Source organism: Arachis ipaensis, chromosome B10, assembly GCF_000816755.2.
Source record: "Arachis ipaensis cultivar K30076 chromosome B10, Araip1.1, whole genome shotgun sequence".
NCBI classification, from domain to species: Eukaryota; Viridiplantae; Streptophyta; class Magnoliopsida; order Fabales; family Fabaceae; genus Arachis; species Arachis ipaensis.
This window is the reverse complement of record NC_029794.2, coordinates 790,272-792,145: the sequence shown is the minus strand read 5'-3', so window position 1 is coordinate 792,145 and position 1,874 is coordinate 790,272. Positions and strand designations below refer to the sequence as shown.

The window sequence follows — 1,874 nt, the reverse complement described above, 5'->3', positions numbered from 1 at the left end:
TAAGATGTAAGATGGTAAAACTAATATACAGTCTATTACTAAATTTTTCAGTTAAGGATATATAGCCAATAAGATGCCTCTAATCAAGTGAAACACTGAAACCCAATGTCTTACTTGGAGTTGTATGAGTTTAATCCCAATTTTTTATTTTTTATTTTTGGTGTATGTGAGATGTATGTGTGTTTTGGTAGTATTTAATTTTCATTTTAAAAATAAAAATATAATAAAAAATTATATAACTTTAAAACAAAGTAGAGACAATAAAATTAGAATTTAAAAACAACATATTTGTTTCACTATTTTAGTACATTTTTGTTACTAACTGCTTTTTTTTTTTTTAATTGGTAGTCTGTTAATAATAAAATTTTTGACCTAATAATCGGCCAACAATAATTTTTATGTCTTTGTCTTTGTAAATACACTGTTCAAACACATTACTCATGTTATCAGTTATTACAATATTATTGAGGGGTTAACAATCTAGCCACCATAGTTAGTGAGTTCATTTTCACACTAAGACTTCCTAGATTGTTGTGCCAATTCTCAAGTTATATGATTGTCATCTATCAACATCTAAATTTTGAGTTTATCAACCTTTGGTTATATCAATCTCTATAAATATATTATCCAAACACTATCTATTATGTGTTGAGCTACCTATGTTTGGCATTATATATTCATACTTTTTATTGTAAATCAATTTCTTTTTGTATAAAATGTTACCTTAACATTTAGCAATTATACAGAGAGAGTGATTAGTGTTGTGTTATATAGGGTAAACTACAAAAAGTGTATCAGAATTATTTTATTGATAAAAATGCCTTTAAATTTTGTTATCGATAAAGATGTTCTCAAATTATTTAAAAATATAATAAAAGTGTACATCAATATAAACTAAAATATTCTACGTGCAAATATAATTTTTTATGTAAAGAGTGAAACTCTGGTATTGATAAGTGAGCATATCATACTTTTTTGTTAACAGAGCAGATCTTTGATTACAATTTAGCATTTTTGCACGTTTTTTAATTATTTAAGAATATTTGTATCGATAACAAAATTTGAAAATATTTTTAAAATAATTCGAATAATTTTTGTAGTTTACCCAATTACCCTGCTATATATGTCATATCTATGTTTTTGTATTTGATAACAATAATAACAATATTATATTGTGTATTTATTATGTGATTAAAGGATTTGAAGTTGGTGAAAAATCAACAAGAACTGAAAGCCCATTGTCCCTGTCGCTACCACTGCCACCACCACTACCACTACCACCAACTAATGATGCTTCAACAATAGAACCTGTTGAAGGTGGTGAAGATGAGAAGAAAAGTAACAAAGAAGAGGAAGCATTGGCCTTAAGGGATATTGAAGTTGATTCCTTTGTTATGGATAGAAACATTGAAGTTGAAAGGCCTGTGGTTTTTTATTTTGACCTCAATGAGCTTCCTACTGAAGTTGACAAGAATTGGTGGTGATTCTATGATAGATTTGCTATTTCAATTTCATATTTAGACTCATAATTTTGATTTTTTATAAACATATGTTTGTTTAATGTTTCTTAATGACTATATTGTGTTTGAACTTTATTGTTTAGACATCTTATAATTAAGTTTTGGATATCACTTTAAATGTCTGTTACATTTATATTAGATTGAAGTAAATTTATTACCAGATTTTAAATTAGGTATTGCATTATGCGATGAAGTTGCAATATTACGATTTTGGTTAACTTATTATAAAAAATATTAAGAGTATTTTTAATGGAGTATTTTTTATTTAGAGTATTATTTTTGATATTTTTAAAAAGTGAAATAATTTAAAATTAAAATTAATTGATGAAATCAAATTGATATTATTTTGAAGAA

The 1,874-nt window shown here is 25.3% G+C and overlaps 1 protein-coding gene across 1 annotated transcript in view; it reads left to right on the top strand.

The window, feature by feature from the left end:
- Positions 1-1,570, top strand: part of LOC110268288 — a 4,454-nt gene extending 2,884 nt beyond the window's left edge. Inside the window, exon 2 of the mRNA XM_021114252.1 lies at positions 1,198-1,570. Within this exon, the coding sequence (XP_020969911.1) occupies positions 1,198-1,484 (287 nt within the window). The 3' untranslated portion in view covers positions 1,485-1,570. The remainder of the gene's footprint in view (positions 1-1,197) is intronic.